The 19,989-nt window shown below is 35.4% G+C and overlaps 2 protein-coding genes across 2 annotated transcripts in view; one reads left to right on the top strand and one right to left on the bottom strand.

Annotated features, from left to right (window-relative positions):
- Positions 1-9,974, bottom strand: part of LOC136036226 (WW domain-binding protein 2-like) — a 32,945-nt gene extending 22,971 nt beyond the window's left edge. The window contains exon 1 of the mRNA XM_065718323.1: positions 9,807-9,974. Within this exon, the coding sequence (XP_065574395.1) occupies positions 9,807-9,862 (56 nt within the window). The 5' untranslated portion in view covers positions 9,863-9,974. The remainder of the gene's footprint in view (positions 1-9,806) is intronic.
- Positions 9,975-14,785: 4,811 nt separating this feature from the next.
- Positions 14,786-19,989, top strand: part of LOC136036225 (evolutionarily conserved signaling intermediate in Toll pathway, mitochondrial-like) — a 28,670-nt gene continuing 23,466 nt past the window's right edge. The window contains exon 1 of the mRNA XM_065718322.1: positions 14,786-14,873. The gene's annotated coding sequence lies outside the window, so the exon portion shown is untranslated. The remainder of the gene's footprint in view (positions 14,874-19,989) is intronic.

Consider the following 19,989-nt stretch of genomic DNA (forward strand, 5'->3'; position numbering starts at 1 on the left):
TAACAATGCAAACTAGCCCCCTCCCTCTTGATGGTCCCAGATTCAGCTCTTTAAATGCACACAAGAAAAAAGAAAAAGAAACTTTCTGAAATGATAATTATACTGTATAATATGCAGCATATCTCTATTAATCAGTATCATCCTTCCTTCCATTTTATCCACTTTTTTAACAATTTCAAATCTGGTTATGGATAATATTTCAAACAATCACAGATAAAATTTCAGTTGAAACTGCATATACCTTTTTCAACAAAGAGCCTATATTGAAATTATGATGTGTCATAAGTTCAATAAAAGGAAAAATATATTATTAAGTCTACATCTGAGACTATCAGGAGGAGCAGGTGTGCATTGTTATTTGTTACAAAAGTGACAATGAAATTTAGAAACAACATAAAAAAAGAATCTAATGGTACTGCCTGTTTGTTTTGCATGATTTCTTCAGAAGAGGTAAACCACCCAAATAATTGCCAAAGAACTGTGCACCAACATGGGTATCAGTTAACAACTTACTTTCACTATTCATAAGGAATTTCAAGAATTTGAAAATCTGGAAAACTACTTTAAAACATTCTAAAAGCAAAAACATTCTTATCCAAGCAGCAGAAGCTATTAATAAGATAAGAACTTAGTGACAAAATCGAGTCAGTCCAAAAGCGTTCGCTCAGGATCATTTACAGAGAAGGCAAAATTCCATACTCCTTCCTCCTTAAAGCTGCGCGCATTACCACCTTAAAAGAAAGGAGGGAAAAAATTTGCCTGCTTTTTGCTAAATCAGTCATTTCCAATCCCTGTACTGAGGACTTACTCCCTGATTTTCACAATCCCATTAGACTCCGACTCCCCCAGTCAGCCTCCTTAGCAATCCCAACTTACTCTCCGATCCATGTTGTTACAGAAAGGTTTCGCAAAAGTTTTATACCCTTTATTCTGGAACACCTTAATAATAATTCATGATTATGTAATTGCCAAATTCCCCTTTTCCTCTACTGCCGTTTTTATTCTTTTTTATTTACGGCAATGTTTTTGTAATTTAATTGTTAAGTTTACTGATTTACCCTTTATCTTTGATGATTTTGCTTTTTTTAATTCCTTTTAATTTTAAGTGTCTGACTTAATGTACTGTTTTGATTATTTTTTTTTTTTTTTATTTTTTTTTTTTTTAGCTTTTAGTGACATATAAAGCGAATTCGGCTCTATAGAGCTTGTGATAGTCTTTTGCAAATAAATATTATCTTATCTTACTCATATCATTCCTAAATGTAATTTGCTTCCCCTTACCCCTCCCCTAACCAGCACATATATCTTATATTACATACACTTATTGATTTTCTGAAGTGATTCTTTTTATCCTGCTTCTTGTTTAATGAGTGTCCTTAACTTCAATTTTGTAGCATTTCCTTCAGGAGAATAGAAGTGTTAAACTAACATCCCAATATTAGGATAAGATGTATATCACTCAGAGAGTGCCTAATTTCAGACAAACATTTTGATCAAAATTTATCTTTCCCAAGCATGGAAAACAGGCTCCTAATCTTGGATATGATGTACATAGGTTTAGAGACTTGGAAACTGGCCCACAGTTAGGACTAGTCTAGTTGGGATCAGTTAACAATCTTGACCAACACAGTTTTTGGACATTATCACTATTATATCAATTGGAAGATGTCAGCAAATGGAAAATTCATTGGATAGGGCTATGTATAATTTGAGGTATGGAAGCACAGGGCAAAATGGGCACCCCTTTCCCATGCACTCCAGAAGACTTAAGGTTAAACTTCATTGTAACCAAAATAGGTAACATAGGGGATAGACATGTGATTAATAGCTTCTGCTGCTTGGATTATAAATTCTCTCCCGAGAGTATAAATTTGGAATATTCATAGACAAAGTAAATTCCTTGGTTTTAATTGAATTAAAATTGTCAGCAAGTATTAATAGTTGCAGATAACTTTTAAGCTAAGTTCAAGTGAGCGCTACTTAGGTTAGGAACTGGTTAATTACAATTTAGGTGGCGTTTCATAGAGTGGGTATATTTTAAATGATTTTATTGAAATTGTCTTGGGGACAATATCAACATGGTACTTATATGATAAACACCCTACTTCAAGTTGTTCATTCATTGACACATTACAACACAATGGATTTTTTTTTTTTTAGCTTAGCATAAGACAAGATAAAGAGAAGTTATAGAATAGATGGAAAATATATAATTTGGGCTATAAATTTTCAAATTAAGAGGGCGGGGGTAAAGTATTTGGAGAGTGTGAAGTTAGAATACAATTTTTACTACATAATATGCAGAATAATTGTTCCTAACACATTGTAGTGATTATGATTGCTTTGCTTTGCTAGTGCTTGTGTTTATTCTTGTTGTGTGTGCTATGCTTGCTTATATTGCTTTTTCTTTATAGGAGCTTGGGTTAAACAAATGCATTAATCACAAACGTTGCATGGTGTCAGAAGTGGGATCTTGGCATTGAAATATAACAGCACTATGGAAGTCCAGCAGCCATCCATCAACTGGGATGCCACCTCCTTGGCAGATGAATGGAATCGATTTGAACAGCATGCTCAGTTGATGCTTATAGGACCGCTGGCAGAAAAGACAGAAAAATCTCAGTGTGCCTACCTGCTTATCTGGATGGGAGAAAAGGGACGAGAGATCTTCAATACTTTCGAAATGGAAAAGAGTGAAGCCAACAAAATTGAACCCCTTATCAAATACTTTATAGACTATGCAAGCCTAAAGAAAAACACTGTGTCTGCAAGATACATCTTCCAGAAGAGGGACCAGTTAGAAAACGAAAGTATTAAAAGGTACATCACAGAATTAAAAACATTGGCCAAACCATGTCTGTACACAGAACAAGATGAAATGATTCGTGACTGAATTGTCTGTGGAATTCAAAACCAAGCTGTTTGAGAGAAACTGTTAGTGGAAGGTGACTCATTAACTCTTGAGAGTGTAGTGTCAAGATGTAGAACCTACAAAACAACCCAGGCTCAGCTAAAATAATTCAGTGGTAGTAAATCAATATCTATCAAGCAGGAAGTTGATGCAATCACACGTGGTCCAAGCCAGAATAGCTTCCGAAATCAGAAAGCTTCTGTTAATAACCACACCAAGGGTAGAGAATGCTATTTTTCATCTGCAATTCCGGCCAGGTTCAGAAATACCAATTGCCGACGCTCTTTCTCGTCTCCACTCTCTGGATATCGATGAGAAACTAGCAACAGAAATAGACGTGTATGTTCATCAGATTTCTAGACATCTTCCTGTAATTGATGAGAAAATCCTACGAATCCAGGAAGAAACTTCCAAAGATAGGCAACTCAGGATTCTGGCGAAAACAATCCATGAAGGCTGGCCGAAAAGCAGAAAAACATGCTGGTCAGAGGCACGTCCATTCTGGAATATCCAGCATAAACTGTCAACAAACAAAGGGATCATCTTCAAAGGCAAGAGATTGGTCATACCCAAGATATTACAGCCAGACATCCTGAGACAACTCCACGCTGCTCATCTTGGAGTAGAAAAGACCAAGCAAAGAGCAAGAATGCTGGTTTATTGGCCTGGCCAGAATGCAGACATTGAGCAGTATGTTCGTAGTTGCCAAACATGTGCTAGAAACATGCCATCAAACCAAAGAGAACCTATGATCAGTCACACGAAATACCATGTCTTCCTTGGCAAAATGTCGCATCCGACCTATTTACGCTCAACAATAATGACTATCTTGTAACAGTGGACTATCATAGCCATTTTTTTGAAGTAGACAAACTCAGCTCCACTACATCAAAGGCCGTCATCTCCAAACTCAAATCCCATTTCGCCAGATATGGAATCCCATCTATACTAATATCTGACAATGGCCCTCAGTACTCTTTGGTTGAATTCCAAGATTTTGCCAGGACATGGGGATTCACTCACAGAACATCAAGTCCAATCTACCCCCAGTCCAACAGCCTTCTGGAAAAGACTGTCCAGACAGCAAAGAGCCTCATGACAAAGGCATCAGAAAACGGTGAAGACCCATACTTGGAACTGCTCAAATACAGGAACACACCTGTGGACGGACTAGCCTTGCCGTCCCAGCTTCTGATGTGTCGTCAATTGAGGACACTTCTGCCATGTACCACTGACCTCCTAAAAAAGAAAGTGGTCAGCAATCGCAAGTTTTTGGAAAAATGCACAGCTCTCCAGAGACAACAGAAGTGTCAGTATGATGCGACGTCTAGGCCTCTTCCGTCAGTAGAAGTAGTGAAATCAGTATACGTGCAGAAGACTCTGGGTGGCAAATGGAGCCCAGCAAGAGTAATTGCCCAGTCTGAGGCCCCTCGATCCTACATAGTTGAGACAGACGACGGGTCTGTCATAAGACGGAATAGAGTTCACCTCTCAAGCCGCCTTGGCATTGACTTGGAGACTAGAGACCTTGATGGGCCAACTGTCATATCTTCAACCCCATTCTCTACTCCAAACAAAGAAATTCCAGCTCAAAAATCACTGTCACCACCTGGAAATCAGCTCAGCAGATCACCGCTGCACTCCTCAGCACCACTAGACTGAATGGAGACAGAGCTCACCTCATCTGAAGCCTCAATTCAGCCATGTGGAGCAGCACCTCTCCCCCAAGTCAGTGCAAGAACACGATCCACAAGAGTGATCAACCTGCCAAAGAGATTGAACCTGTAAATAGTTGTGTGAAGTGAAAAGTATGCAATGTGTATACCAGGAGTACATATGAGAGAAGTGAGCCTAGCGCCTTCTCGTACTTGTAAAAAAAAAAATAAATAAATAAAAATGTTAAGTGTGATAGTAGATTTTACTAGTGTAACAAACCTTATGAGTGTTACACTTAGAACACACAATAGAGAAGCGAGCCTAGCGCCTTCTCGGGATGTAAATAAATTTAGTGATATCTCAGATAGTGATGATATGGTGCAGTACTGGTGTATTGTGAACCAATTAGTTTAAAGTGAAAAGAAGGGAGATGTAGTGATTATGATTGCTTTGCTTTGCTAGTGCTTGTGTTTATTCTTGCTGTGTGTGCTATGTTTGCTTATATTGCTTTTTCTTTATAAGAGCTTGGGTTAAATAAATGCATTAATCACAATCGTTGCACACATTAGGCATGCAGATCTGCAATACTTTGCTTTCACTACCACCCCCAAAAGTGCAAATATATAGCCCAAATTTGTTTCTGAAGTATTATATTTTTATCTTACTATTGTATATTTCATTAGGATTGAATGCCATATATTAGAAATATATTAGAAGAACATTAGATAGGGTGTATATCATACAAGTACCACAAATACTGATGACCATGGTAATGTGGACATAGTATCCATGATATATGTGTCCATGATGAAAATCTGTTCTACACCCACATCAAAATAACTAATTCTGTTTCAGGTTGAAAAAACTTATCTAAGAAAGTAAACCAGGGGCTTAACATATGGGCATGCAATTATACAAGCTTTGATAATGATTCACAATGGTTTGTCCAAGAAAAAAAAACATTAGAAAATCTAAATATTCCTCAAGCAAGCCTGATAGGATGGGTAGACCTGTGAATAGAAGTGGCTTTAAATGAGCTTGAAAGTAAGGAGCCAGAGGCGTAATCTTGCAAGTAGCCTAACTGAGATATAGAGGCTCGTAGGAGGGAAAAAAGACCCAAAGAATTACCTCAGAGCTACCAAGTGAATGACTTTATAAATTATTTCACAAGCAAATTTCCTACCCTTAATCCCTGTGAGATACATACATTTAACATGTTTTAAATAACTAGAAAATCCCTTTCAATCTCCTCCAACCTTTTGCAGGTCATCCTGACTTTCACAGACTTGCCTCACTATTGTTGGTTTCCTCTAACCTCCTTCTGTCCTATTTACACTCCTGTACTGTCTTACAACTTGATACAGTGTTTTTATTACATTCTTCATTTATAATGATAATCCTATAATGATGTAACCCTTATGCTTAAATCATTATGAAATAAAAACGAAAAAAAATTCAGAAATCATTTAAAATAATTAATCTTTCAAATTATAGAAAGAAGCAGGCCTAAAATCCCACCCTAAGTCTGAAATACTCTTTGTTTAGTTCAGTAATTTTAGCAGTCAAAGTCAAGTAACTGGGCAGAAGAAAAGTATTACAAGTCTTAGTTGATTGAAAAAAGTTTTGAACCCATTCCTGCACAAAACGGTCTTTTTTCAATTTTGTTTCTATGCCTAAGGGGGTAATTTACACACATGCTGCCTTCCTTGGGGGATGTTCAACTGCTGACCAAAAAGCAAAATGTACATGCCACTACTGTTAATATTAGTACTGATATAACACTACTACTGTTGCAACTGCTCCTACTACTACAACTACCACTATATGATACCAATTTTGTCTTCTTCCTTTGTCACTAGATACCTCTGGGGTTGAAAACTGGATGGCTAAAACTGCTAGACATTTAGCCTAGTAGATTTATTTACTTTGTAGTATCTTTGATATTTTTAATGAGAGATCTTACAAAAAACTATTCCAACATTGTGAATGATTTTTACCATGTTGCAGCCTAAATTAAATAAGAGTGTATATAACCATCACAGTCCAGAAGCTGGCAGCATACTTATTTGTTTGTAGACATTCTGTACTGAACCCTAGGGTTCAGTACAGTGTTTGTAATTGATTTTGAGTTTGTGTAGCAAGTGGTACACCTTGTATGAAATTCTCTTGTGGAACCTTTGAAATAAACATTTTCTTGAGCAGTATATGACTTGCTATGTCAAAATGCTTATTATTAAAAGCTGAAGTTTCTTTACATATGTTTAAGCCATAAGAGGGTAGTGGAGGACAAGTCAGCCTTTTTAAGAAAAATGGATTAACTGAGTCCAACCAGATCTGATTCATACTGAACTGCCAAATCAACTACTTATAAAACTACATAGAAGGATGAATGTGGATCATTGAAAGCAGAAGAACTGAAAGATGAAACTGACAAAGAAAAGTCTAAGTTGTAAGAGGAGGTTCAATGAATAATCTAAAGCTGGATTGGCAGTTGTAGAGTTCATAGGGAATTGAGGAAGTCAAATCTGTCTAATATTATAACCATGAAAAATAGCAGGAAAATGGATTCTAAATCAAATCTGACTGCCTTCAAACAGTCAACTTTTGTTCTTTTTAGGCCTTTTGGTTTGATAGACTGTACTAGAATTTTTTTTGGCAGCACTGAGCAATTATGTGAGCATATATATCTAATATGCTATCCTAGAGATTAGTATATGTTAAATATTTAATCAGAGTATGGCCAGTTTTTATATTTTTAAATTTAATTTATTTTTCTTCCAGGAAGTCTTTGTGTGCAACAGGGCCATTAATCATCCTCAAACACTTTTAGTCAAGGCACTAATCAATATGACTGGTAGGTGATTAGAGAGAAGCAGAAAAGGCATCAGAACTTTTAATTTCTAATCAAATGAGCCTCCTCCAAATTTTAAACAATGACCCCTTCAATAAATACCCCCAGGTTATTACCTTAAATCACAGCTTGTAGTAGTATAAGGATTTTCCATCCTTGTGATGCTCCAGTGATGAAAAAAAAAAATCTGTTTTGTACTTCAACTTTTTCTTCATTCAACTTAAAAAATACAAAAACTATATTATGCCCCAACAGAGAGCAGAGCTTGTAAGGCTGGGTATAGATTGTGGTTGTTGATCTAGACTCTTGTGGAGGACTGCAGCTTCCCAATTGTATTACCTTATCAAGGTGGGATTTGAATGTGTTGGTTGAAGTTGCAGAAACTGTTTCCTCAGACAGTTGATTCCACAGATTGATGACTCTTTGGCTGAAGAAATGACTTCTATGTCTACTCATGGAATGCTGCATGGGAAGCTTCATTGAATGTCCTCTAATACCAGAATTGAATGGCTGTGTAGAGAGACCAGGAAGTGTGTTTTTAGAAAGGATTTTTTTTTGGTTAAAACCATATCACCCCTTTTCCTTTGGTATGTCAGTGTTGGCAGCTTCAAACTATGTAGTCTTTCTTTGTATAGAAACTTATTCATGCTGCTAGCTATTATAAATCTCAATCCAAACCCCCAGAGGCATTGTTATAAGATGTTTGGACAATTTTGAAGGAAAAAAAAACACAGCTATTCTATTTTTAACATCTTCACCACACTCACTGTATTTACTAATAATACTACCAAGGTAAGTGATGCTGTCTACTTGATTGATCTTCTCATTACCAAACATCACCTCTTGTTGTTTACTTATTCCTAGTCTCAGTGACTTAGTCTTCTTTGTATTTATTTTCAAACCTAATCTTGCACCCTGAACTTGCAAAACAGTAAAATTCTAGACAAGCTACTTTTTGATATCTTGAAAAGTGGTTAGATTAGGAAGCCAAGACTTTTAGTAATAAATCCAGGGTCAAAAATATACTCTGGGAATGTATTGCCAAACTATTATGGTAACCCTCTTCTGATTTCTAGATCATGGAGATTTAACTACTGGACAGGCTATACCTATTGGAATTTTGACAAAATAACATTATCCCTTACTTTTCAGTTTTTTTTCTCTGGTTTTAATGTTGAAAATGTAATTTCTGTTATTTGGGTAGAATTATAAGTCATATCCACAAGTTTTTTCTTCTAAATTTAGGAAATGTTTTGTAGAGCAAAGTTATGAAGCTAAAAATACTTTTCCTGTATTTCATTTAAGCAGAAGATCTGTTTAGTAAGGCTTTACTTTTATAACACACAGATTTTTAAAGTTCATCAAAGGCCAGTGCCTTCTAAGGGGAGAAGGAGTGGTGGTACTTCAAAATACCTTCCCAGAACATACTTTAACCTCTAGATTTAGCCCTGAAGGTTTAATTTTCCTAACCTAACCCCTTTCCAAGATAGCAAAAACCAGCTGTTCTAGAATTTACCTTCAAAACCTCTGAAAGTTCATTCATTTTGCTGACATTTTCATCAAAGATTTCAAAAATAGCTAAACTAGAATGTTATCTTTTTTGTCATAGGCTATTACCTTAAATTGCACTGTTCAGCAAAACAAGAATTAAATCTAGAAGAATTGCAGGTTAGTGATGATGATGTAAACTTTGTAAGTGTAATGATGGAAATATAGCCTAAATGTAAAACCTTGAGAAAATGAACTAAGGCCTACTGCTTAAATGAGGCAGAAAAATGTTTTAGCCTAATATTTTTTCTTAATCCTGATTTATAAGGTAGGCTAGGTGATTAAAAATTAGTAAATCTAGGCTACATCTTAAATTTATAGGTAAAATGCCAATACAGCTATCTCCTATTTTTAGGAGCCTATATTTATAGGAGATAGGCTTAGCCTATATTTAGGCTATCTCCTATTTTTAGGAGATAGCCTAGGAATTAGCCTATATAAGAAAAGTAGTGTCACTTAAAAATAGACTGGAAACTATAACTAAAGTTAGGATGTTCATGCAAAATTTTAAATAGCCTAGGTAGGCTAATGACCTAAGATGTAGGTTACATAGTATTTTTAGGCTAAACCCTAGAAACAAGAAACAGGATTTCCTAAACGAAGTAGCTAGATAATATTTTCTCCTTAGTAGGCCTATGTTTTTGGCCAGCTGTACAGTTAGGTGGCATAGAGACTAGGCAAATAGGTCAGAGTTTACGTTATTAAAATGGTTATTAGCTATTTGAATAGGTTTTTCCTCTTCCTTCATCAACTACTTGGTAGATTTTACAACTTAGAAACCCACCAATAGCCTGGCTAGGCAAACACCAAATGCACGAATTACAGCATTAGTCTACTTACTGTTCTCCAGCATGAATCAGGATTCCTGCTTGGTTGTGTGCAGTATTGATGGACATTTTATTTCTGTACTAAATTATTAACTTCTCGTTTTTATAAATATCTGTTCTTAACAAATTACTTGTCAAAAGCTCAGTTTGTCACCTTCTTCCATGAGAAAGGAGAGTTTTCGCGAATATTCGGTTGTCTTGCATGTCGAAAAATTCTTTTGCCTCTTTTATGTTAATTTTGTTTCTATGAAAGATGTTCCAATGAAGACAAATATACTTGCCCGCTTTACAGAGTTAAAGAGGATTATTTAGTGCATTGCTTAAGCTGGTGCCAGGGGCTCTCTACGATAAGGGAAGGGATATTTGGAAATAATGAGTTGATACTTCCAGGTGTTTTAAACAGTACGTCGCCTCAGTTTATTTTTAGAGTAGCAACGTATCTGGAAACTTCGTCATATAAAAGAAAAAAACATCTTGGTATAAAGTAAATGTAATGTTTCATTTATGTATTTTTCCGAGTGTAAAGTGTTTTTTTCAATGACCTTTTGTTCAAGTATTCAATACTCGTATTAGGTTAACGCAGTGTTTCATTTAAGTGTTTTATGATGATCGCTGATCAAATTTATGTTATTTGTGCCTTTCGTTTATGTTATTGTACCATGCTCATGGTTGTGAAAATAGACTTATATATCTATGACAGTTGTCTGTGGTCTTTTAGGGACTTTGTCTTGAGCAAAAGAACACAGTTAGAGACAGTACAATTTGTATTTTCCAATACACGCATGAGCACTATCCATTCTATTCCACATGTTTTAGTATTGGTTTCGAATATTTTAGGCGACCATCCTAAAAATAATGGAATAATTCTTGAAGATTGAAAAATCTACTTTTAGATGGTGCAAAATGAGTTAAGATTTCAAAGAGTTTTACCATACAGACCAGCTGAACATACTTACACCTGAACCAACAAGGTGGCTCTTAGTTAATGCATTGGTAAAACTTTAATACTTTGACGGCAAATAACTATTTACTCTCCTCTGGAGCTTTATTTAGATCTTTTATTTATTTGAGGACCATGAGCCGAGAAATTAGCTAGTGTTAAATGCCTTACAAAACCAACTTACAATTTTTTTTTTTTTTTTTTTTGATGAAGTACAACTCTAAGCCATTAAAAGAGTAAAATGCGAGTTTAAAACAGGTACTCGAGTGTTTTGTCTTTTAAAAAATGGACACAATAGGTTTTTTTATCAGAAAACCATCATTCCAGCTCATCCATCATTTTCTACATTTTTTAAAGGAATGATGTTGTCTTTTGTTAACTGAAAGGGAATCAACAAACTTGTCTCGTTTTGTTAAGGAATAATTCTTACTCTGTCTGACCAAGTTAAGAACGAAAAAACTAGCTGCAGTAGTAAGTTCTTATTATTCCTTATAATGGCTAAATAGGGAAGGGATCATTTCTAATAAAACAAAAAACTTGTCTATTCTTCTTTTATTAACTAAAATTAAAGCCATTCCCTAATAAAATACAGATAGCAATAAATAAACTGGAATGAGGCTTTCGTGATAAATCAGGCCTATTAAAATTTGTAAAAAAAAACCTTATCGTGAAATTTCATGACCGGCATGTATGTTCGAGAATGTAATGACACTTAATTCCGAAATTAGTTCGTAGCATCTCCCTCTGTAAATGGTTGCATAGGCTTAGATGTGATGGAAAATATTGCAAAGTTGGTCAGTGATGTAAAAACAAATGATCAACTTAACCACAAAAAGGAGAATCTGAAAGCTGAGATCTTAACAAAAATCCATTTATCCCCTCGTGAGTTTTATAAAGAGGTTATCGTCTACACAAAAAAAAAAATCCAATTTGATTATGGTACAGTAATATTTAATTCAAAAGTATAAGTCAATAAACTCAATCAACACTTTTTATTTTTTAGGACATTACTCGTTGCCAAGGCGTCTGACTGGTACAATTGAAAAGCAATGGTGGAAACACTCAGAGAATATCAATGACGATGAAACTGTGACATTGCTACCCATGGATTACTGACAGCGCGCTTTAAGGACGAAGGACCACAGGACAAACAAACAGTGTCCAAGTTTAACACATCAAAACTTTCTTGCCTTTACATTTTCAAATATAGCCTCAGAGGAAACAAACTTCTATTCTACTCAAGGAAACAATAAGAGACTAATGAAATCATTTTTCAACGATTATTGCGGCTTCCATGATTTTGACCAAACTTGAAACAAGTTTCAAACAAGCTGGATTTACTGACGGTTGGCCAGCCTATCAAAATAGAGGCTAAAGGAGTAGTAGTGTTTGTCATCAGACCTTAGTTATAGTGTAATTACACTGGAATTGTGTTTAAAAGCCATATAATACAATTATGTTACATGCATTTGTTTTGCTGCTTATTTCCCTTGTCTATAGCCGTTCTTTATTACATTTCAAAGTAAAACGTTAAAAACCTTTGTTTCCAATTTGTGTTTATCGTTTTTCTATCTTAGTTTTCTACAAGATTAGAAAAATAAAAACAAAAGGACGAATCATCGTTTGCTTTCGTCTTTCTAGAAAGAGTGCATTTAAAATTTTTTTTCTTTTTAAAAATTTTTATGGCCTTTTAAACAGAAATAGGATCTGGATGGCCCGAATACTGTTTTGTCTTCTTGTTTGGAGGGCAGTGTTAGTGCTTTTAAGCTGTGTTAGTTTTCATGCTCTTTTTTTTTTACTAACGTGAATGTTAACAAATATTTATGGTTTAATTTTATGGCTCGTTAATAATCATTTTTTTTGGAGGTGACAAAATGTTTTAATCTACAAAACTCAATCTGAATAGTTGAGAACCTGGTGTCTGGAATTTGTTTAGATTTTTCTATTATGAACCGTTATGAACTTAGCAATGTGCTGTGCCTTGTCCGAAAGGATGAGAAAATTTACATATTGATGAAGACAAGCCTCGACCGAGTCCATTGATTTTTGAATTAAAATGAAATAGTTTTGGGCATCAAGTCATGTTTGATTTTATGAAGTAAAATTGAATAGTTGTGGGCATCAAGTTATGGCTAATCAAACAGTTCATGGTAACGAACTGTAGTAAGGAGCGACCCGGCTCAATAGTAACCTAAACTCTAAAAAACGGAATTTTGATACCAATAGTTACATCAAAAGAATTGCATTTTAATGATGATTTTAAATATGTAAGTTTCATCAAGTTTAGTCTTACCCATCAAAAGTTACGAACCTGCCCTATTTTAGAAAATAGGGTGAAACACCCCCTAAAAGTCAAAGAATCTTAATGAAAATCACACCATTAGATTCAGCGTATCAGAGAACCTCATTCTACAAGTTCCAAGATTCTATCTACAGAAATGTGGAATTTTGTATTTTTTGCCAGAAGACAAACCACGGATGCGTGTATATTTTTTTTTTTTTTTTTTCTTTCCCAGGGGTGATCGTATCGACCCAGTGGTCCTAGAATTTTGCGAGAGGGCTCATTCGAACGGAAATGAAAATTTCTAGTGCCCTTTTTAAGTGACCAAAAAATTGAAGGGCACCTAGCCCCCTCCCACGCTCGTTTTTTTCCCAAAGTAGTCGGATCAAAATTCTGAGATAGCCATTTTATTCAGAACAGTCGAAAAACCTTATAACTATGTCTTTGGGGACGACTTACTCCCCCAAAGTCCCCGTGGGAGGGGCTGCAAGTTGCAAATTTTGACCAGTGTTTACATATATTAATGGTTATTGGGAAATGTAGATACGTTTTCAGGGGGATTTTTTGGTTGGAGGGGGGGTTGAGAAGAGGGGGATATGTGGGGGGAATTTTTCATGGAGGAGTTTGTCATGGGGGAGGAAGATTTCCATAAAGGGGGCGCAGCATTTTCTAGCATTATTTAAAAAAAAACAATGAGAAAATAATTATAAAAAAGTTTTTTTTTCAACTGGAAGTTTGGAGTAGCATTAAAACTTAAAACGAACAGAAAATCTTACGCATATAAGGGGTTCACCTCCTCCTAATACCTCACTCTTTACGCTAAAGGATTTTTAGTAATTTCAACTATTTATTCTACGGCCTTTGTGATTCAGGAGACAAAATTTAAGCTTTAATGCAAAGAGTTATTGACGAGGTAATGACGAGTGGGCGAACCTTCTCATATACGTAATAAAAACATACGAACATAGAAGTATGTTACGTAAGCTAAATCGTAAGTTACGTATATCTTTTACTAATGAAAACGTTCGTAAAAACTAAAAGTTCTAGTTGCCTTTTTAAGTACCCAAAAAATTGGAGAGCAACTGGGCCTCCTTCCCCTCCTTTTTTCGCAAAACCATTCGATCAAAATTATGGGAATGCCATTTAGCCAAATAAATAAATATACAAATTTCGCTTTAATTATTCATCTGCGGAGAGCCGAAATCAAAACATGGATTAACTAAAAAACGTTCAGAAATTAAATAAAAAACATTTTTTTTAACTGAAAGTAAGGAGCGACATTAAAACTTAAAACGAACAGAAATTACCCCGTATACGAAAGGGACTGCTCCTTCTTCAACGCCCTGCTCTTTACGCTAAAGTTTTTACTGTTTTAAAAACTAGAGTTGAGAGAAAGAGCCAAACTTTAGTGCAAAGAGCAGGGCTTTGAAGAAGGAGCAGCCCCTTTCATATACGGGGTAACATTTGTTCGTTTTAAGTTTTAATGTCGCTCCTTACTTTCAGTTAAAAAAACTTGTTTTTTTTTATTTAATTGCAGAAAAAGCCAAGACAAATAGTCGAATTGAATGAGAGACAATTCTGGTATTAATCCCCCTTACTAGCATTGTATAAAAATGATGTTAGTTCATTTGTTAATAGATATATTTATCTATTATACGTCCATACATTTGAACTTAAATGGAATAGTTGTGGGCATCAAGTCATGGCTAATTATAGAAAAAGCCAATACAGATAGTCGAATTGAGTAATGAGGCAGTGAAAACAGTCCTACCAAAATTATATCGAATCCTGACACGGACTGTTAAAAAAACTGATCCGATCGCGGACTTTTCAAAAATTGAAAACATGGTTTTCCGTCTGTAATGTATTTTTCTAAGTATTAGAAACTTGAAACTTGTTTTGCTAAAATATTCGATCTCTGGAATGTATATGTATTTTATTACCATCCAGAATAAAACACTATATAAATCTAGAAACTCCTTTTAGAGATTCTTAATTAGCCTACTAGCTTAGTGATATTATTTCTTAAGACAAAACATTAAACTTTATTCCTCTCCCTTTAATGTTACAATTTATAGCATACCTAAAGTTATCTATACACAACGAGTATATGAATATTTGACTGTTTCCTTCAAATTGACTGAATGGAAACAAGCAATTCAGTAGCAGATTCAGTGTATACAAATTTCTCAGCAAATTGGCTAGGCCTACAAATGTCAGGGTACAGGCAATATCTGGATGTTAGAGGGGGTCAGGGTTAAAGTTTAGAAAAAATTGCAGTTTTCCATGTGATTCAGCCACAATAAAGATGAAAAGCTTACAATCACTTAATGCCTTTCAGGGTCAGGGATAAAGTTTAGAAAAAATTGCGGTTTTCCATGTAATTCAGCCACAATAAAGATGAAAAGCCTACAATCACTTGATGCCTTTCTTATATTCTTTCATAATTCAGTAATGACTTCTAGAGGAAATTACATTTTGAGCTGTTAAATGGACTAAAATGCCTCAAAACATTCCATAGTATACAAAAGTCCAGAAATAGACCTATATTTCTAAGTAACCAAAAGTTTGAAAATAGGCCTAGGCTGTAGGCTATTTCTAAGAATAAATTACTATTGAAAAAAATGTCCTTTTGTTATTATTTGTGAGTTGCAGATAGTATCTAAGGGAAGAAAGTTAAGAATGCTCCTATGAATAGGCTATTAGTGAAAATGCTTTACATTTAACATAGAGGCAGAGGGGCTTGGACAAGAATTATCTGAATAATAGATCATAGGCTATAGAAATAAGAGGAATGGAAAGAAAGTAGAGAAAACATTAAAATATGAATCTTGGAGGTGTGAAGTAGAGGCCATAGATACAATTTTGAAGGATCTGGAAGATGCAGTTAAATGGCGTAATAGTAAAATATTGTATTGGCATGTTGATAAATAATATAGAGATTAGTCAATTTAGACTTATCCTAGCTAAAGCTAGGAATGAGACCACAATTAGTGATAAGAAAAGAATTAAAGAGGTATTTGCAAATCATTTTGAGAATGTGCAAAACCAGGAGAGAGTTCAAGAAAAGATATAGAGAGAAAAACAGTGTGTGATACCTGGGATATCAAGGAAGGTTTAATCTGTAAAGAAGAATTAGTGAAAATACAAAAAAAAATAAAAAAATAATGAGACCCCAGGTGCTGAGGCCTTATATCATTAGCCTACCCTAAATTTCATTGTCCAGCAAAATAAGGATTAAATCCTATGGAATTGCTGGTTAGTGATGATGATGGTTGGAACATCTCAACAGCATGCCCCTCAGTTTGCCACAGCTTTGATGATAATTCTCCATCAACAGCCCTTTTAAAGGCAGCAGTACTGGGGGTAGTGACTGCTTCTTTGGTGAGCAATTTCCACAAACTCACTATTTTGTTAGTGAAGAAGTTATTGTGTAGTCTAGTGGTAGCTCTCTTCTGATATAGTTTCCAACTATGCCCCCTAGTTCTGGCAGGCTGGTCAAGTTGAAATGGCTTATTTAATGGAGAGTTAGAATTCAGGAGCTTATGCATCATAATAATATCACCCCATTAACATACGTAGACAAGAGTGGGGAGTTTCAGTTTCTTTAGACAGGATGAATAGTTTAAATATTGCAATTGCTTTTGTAGCCAATTTCTGAACTGCTTCTAATTTCTGCTGGTCACCTTTGTTGAGGAGGCTAGCAACATGTATGCCAAACTCCAAATTAGGCCTGACAAATGCCTTATATAATTAGTCATCACCATAGGTGACCTACTAGGGATTGTTCTTTTTATAATGCCAAGGGTTTGGAGTGCTTTGGCTACAGCTGTATGTGTGTGCATAGTGAATTTTTGATGCTTTATCAACTATGAACCCCAAGTCTCTCTGCTTCAGAGAAGATGATAGTCTGTCTTGATCTGTCTATCCCTAACATATGATAAGGGCATTTCTCATTTTCCTTTCCAAAGGGGATTGTTTGACATTTATTTACATTGAATTCAAGCCTCCACTATGTTGCCCACAAGGAAAGTACCCATAGGTCATTGTGCATAGAGGCTCTCTTATTAGGTGTATCAACAGGTCCAATAAGTTTGGAGTCCTCAGCATAAAGACTTATTTTATTTTTGACTGTGGTTGGTGCATCATTAATATAAATGTTGAATAATGTTGGTCCCAAGATGGTTCCCTGGGGCACTCCACTTAATACTTCCACTTCTTCTGAAAAGAATACCTGTCCATTTTTTTCAAATATTTTAACCCTTTGCTTTCTCCCAGAAAGAAATTGAAGCACCCACTCTATGGTTTCATTATGTATTCCAATTGTAAATAATTTGGTCCTTAGTTGACAGTGATGTAATTTATCAAAGGCTTTTGCAAAATCCAATAGAACTAATTCAACTGGGATTGCTTGATCTAGATGCTCAGTAATATAATTGTACACATTAACCAACTTAGTGTCAACTGAGCATCCATATCTGGAGCCATGCTGACTATCACTGATCAGCTCATTAGTGGTAAGGTGTCCAACAATGTGAGCATTCATAATTCCCTCTAAGATCTTACCAGCTACAGATGTAAGACTAATGGATTTATAATTGGAAACACTGTTGCAGCTACCCCCTTTGTGTACAGGTGTAATGTTAGCATTCCAAAAGTCCTGAGGAATCTGCTTATTATCAAGAGACTTCTGAAACATATTTTTAAGGGGAAGGACTATTTCGGCATTAGCTTCTTTCAATTCTCGTGGGTGAACTTCATCAGGGCCAACTGATCTATTAGGATTAAGCAGCTTCAGACAACTCTCCACATCAGAGGCAACCACAGTTATCTTTTGCATAGGTTCCTCAATAGGATATCTTGGTGCTTCTGGTAAGAGGGCATTGTCTGGAGGCATGAACACTGACTCAAATTGACTACTCAATTCAGCTGCTATATCTTTTGGGGTACTAACTGTATTCCCATTCACAAGCAGTTCCATAACTGAGTGTCTCCCTGGTTTCCAAGCTGAAGCATACTTCCAAAATCTCATAGAATTGAGATTTTAAATCTAATGCCAATCCCTCTTCATATTCTGTCCTAAGTTTTCTTTTGAGATACCTAAATTTATTTTGGGTCTGTTTAAATTTCTCATAACTCTCATGGGAGGGGTTACTTTTGTATTTGCTCTAATACTTCTTCATTTTATGTACAGCTTGCTTGACATCACTAGTGATAAATGGTAGGATTTTGGGTCTGCTTTTCCAGGAAATTACTGTATGTTTTTCTGTTGCTTTAATTAAAACCCTTTTCATTTAAAGCCAAGCCTCCTACATACTCTTAACATCAATGCATGACAAATCCTGGTGTGCCAACTCTTGTCTGACCTGGTTGTAATTTGTATACACATGCTTAATCCTATTATCCTTTTGTAAATACAACCTAAGCCTATAAGTAATTACAACATGGTCACTTGCTCTGAATGGTGGTTCTGATTCAACACCAATGAGTGTCTTGAGTGCCTCATGGTAAATGAGTTTCTTAAATATGGTGTCTATGAGGTTATAAATAATAAGATACAGTATTTTATGCTGTTGATTTAAGCATCTTGAATAAAAGTGCAAGCAAAATGAATGCAATGCAACAAATAACAGTTTTTACAGTTTCAACTTTTAGAGGTTTTGCAAGTTCAGGGTGCTAGAATAGGTTTGAAAATTAATGTTAAGGAGACTAAGTTGCTAAGGCAAGGAATAAGTGAAGATATAAGATGACATTGGGTAACAAAGAGATTGATCCAGTAGACAGCTGCACTTTCCCTGGTAGTTTCATTAGTAAATATCACTAGGGTTTCCAGTAAAGATGTCAAAAGTAGAATAACCAAGTCCCAGGACATTTTTTTTTACAGTTGAAAATTGTTGAAAAGTTTGGAGGAATAGGAAGATAAGTCTATACCCCAAGATTAGAAAATTGGAAGCTACAGTGGTGACAGTTGTGAAATGTGGTTCTGAAGCACAGGTGCTCCAAAAAATAGAGGAAGATTTGCTAGATGTTTTCTTGAGAAATTACCAATGGATTGTTTTGAATATCAAACTTACTGACAATATTTCAGACAGTAGGCTGTACAAAAAGTATGATACCATACAGCTTAATAAGAGAAAGGGTGAGATGGCTAGAACACATTCTACAGATAAAGGAAGACAGATTGCCAAAGATTGTCCTTTTTTTGCCAGCCATCTATGGCTAAATGGAAAGTAGGTTGTCCTCAGTTGGGGTGTGAGTATGTTGCAAGAAAAGATTTAAGGGAAATTAGAAATCTCTGGGAGGGTTTGAATAGATTGGGATGAAGGAAGAGCATGCATAGCTGTGTTTGCTTTAGGCAGGTTGGTGCTGAGTTGTTAATAATAATAGTAAGCCTATTCTTAATAGTAAAATAATAATTATGGAAACAAATTTGCAAATATTAAAAAGAAAAGCCTGAAGTTCCTATAAATACTATCACATAAAAGCAACAAGTGCACCATTTGAGTCATCATCATTAAAAAGTCTAAATTGGAAGCTTACAGCTGCCATGTTGAACAACAAGAAGAATAACATTTTAGAATGAATGACACCAGATCTGTTCCTAGGGTTGGTAATGTCCTGGGAATGCAGCAATCATAGAGTAGTCTTATCTCTAACCAGGGCACTGTTGTAGTGGTTTGCATCTCCAGAAGAAAACAACTATAAGATTCTAAAACCACTTTTAAAATTCTAAAATGCTCACTTATACTAGCCTATTCCTAAAAGCAACATCACTTTACTTTGTGTCCCCCTCCAATGTATTAATGCCAGCAAGCAGTGGAAAAATTCATTGAGTAGCTTAGGCCAATATGTACTTTGGGCTATGTATTTACACAAAAAGGGTAAAGGCAATGTAAAGTGGTGGTGTTTATTACCTTAGTCCTTAGATCATCCTGTCCCTCCAAGAAGATTCACCAGTCATCTGGTAACTGCCCA

Source organism: Artemia franciscana, chromosome 15 (genome assembly GCF_032884065.1).
Source record: "Artemia franciscana chromosome 15, ASM3288406v1, whole genome shotgun sequence".
Taxonomy (NCBI): Eukaryota; Metazoa; Arthropoda; class Branchiopoda; order Anostraca; family Artemiidae; genus Artemia; species Artemia franciscana.